The 1,390-nt window shown below is 47.6% G+C and overlaps 1 protein-coding gene across 1 annotated transcript; it reads left to right on the plus strand.

Moving 5' to 3' along the window:
- Window positions 1-7: 7 nt before the first annotated feature.
- Window positions 8-643, plus strand: LOC103800676 (ankyrin repeat domain-containing protein SOWAHA-like; the record flags this gene model as incomplete). The annotated part of the gene is made up of 1 exon (XM_009073059.1): window positions 8-643. A coding segment is annotated over one exon (636 nt), but the record flags the coding sequence as incomplete, so codon positions are not given.
- Window positions 644-1,390: the final 747 nt, after the last annotated feature.

The following is a 1,390-nucleotide window of genomic DNA, read 5'->3' on the forward strand; positions in this document are numbered from 1 at the left end:
GCTGTTAGGCGATGCCAGCCTGGCGGCTCGCAGGGACTTCATCTCTGGCTTCACTGCCCTGCACTGGGCTGCCAAGAATGGCAACTGTGACATGGTGGCCAACATCTTCAAAGTGGCCGAGAAGGGGGGGGCACACGTCAATGTGGACGCCAGGTCGCACGGGGGTTACACGGCGCTGCACCTGGCTGCCATTCATGGCCAGGAGAAGATCATCAACACGCTGGTCTACAACTACCATGCCAAGATTGACCTCAGGGACTACAGCGGGAAGAAGCCTCACCAGTACTTGAGGAAAGGCACCTCTGTTACAATCAGGCGCTTGCTGGGGGACCCCAGCACGTACCAAAACACAGAGCACTCCGTGCCCATCAAGAAGTCTACAAAGCTTGCGGCTTCAATCTTGAGCTCCACTAGCACTTTCCTGGGGGTCATATCCGATGACATGGCTTTCTACGATCTCACCAAAGGTTTAAGGAAGCCCTCGACGTTAAACAAGCTCCTGGCTGTCACTACGGGCCCGAGGAGGAAGCCAAAGACCAGAGGAGGCTTCCCTTCATATTCCTCCCTCTCCGAGGTAACAGAGGAGGAGGAAGAGGCCGTCGTGAAACGCAGACCTGTTTCTGAGCTGTTCTTTGGCCACTAGCATCTGCCTTATTGTGATCAAAATTGTTTAGTGACTGCTGTGACTGTCTCAGTTTTCTCTCGCGGAAGAAGTTTGGGTTTCTTCTCTCTGTGTTTGTCCTTTTGGATGTTTAACTATATCAGCTATAGGGTTTGGATCCAAAGTCCACAGGATGAAACCCAGCTCCAGGTGCCTGTGGAAAGGAAGTGCCAGGAAGTGCTATACATGCTGTATGTACTGTCATGCTGGTGTATTGTTGGAGACCACAAACTTTATACTTAATGATTGAAAAGCTGAAACAACTCTGTGTGTGTGTAGACAGGTGAAAATGCTCGAGGTACAGCCTTCTTGATATGTGTTCCTCGGCTGCAGAGGTGAAGGATTGCGTATTTTACACTGTGAACAGCAAGCTGGTAGCTGGCTACTTTAACATGGCTTGTTACCTAGCAGGCTTAAATTATCAGAGGAGAGATGCCTAGTTTTCTATGACGTTTCTGGTTATTTTGGTAACAGAAGAGGGGTATTTCTATTTACAGAAATTGTGTACTTTTTCAAAACAAAGTTTCTCACTATCAGAAATACTAACATAACAATCTCAATTGTTGCTTGATGCATTTTATTAGATGAACAACTTCAGAAAATAAACCCCCAACCTTCAGCACTCAAGTCCCTGCGACTTGCCTACCTCAGTTTGAAAACCTTGTTAGCATTTTAAAATCTTTCTCTTCCTGAAAGACTTTTTGACCTGGTGGGACTAACCACAAGTCT

This window comes from Acanthisitta chloris, unplaced genomic scaffold (assembly GCF_000695815.1).
Source record: "Acanthisitta chloris isolate BGI_N310 unplaced genomic scaffold, ASM69581v1 scaffold10054, whole genome shotgun sequence".
Classification (NCBI taxonomy): Eukaryota; Metazoa; Chordata; class Aves; order Passeriformes; family Acanthisittidae; genus Acanthisitta; species Acanthisitta chloris.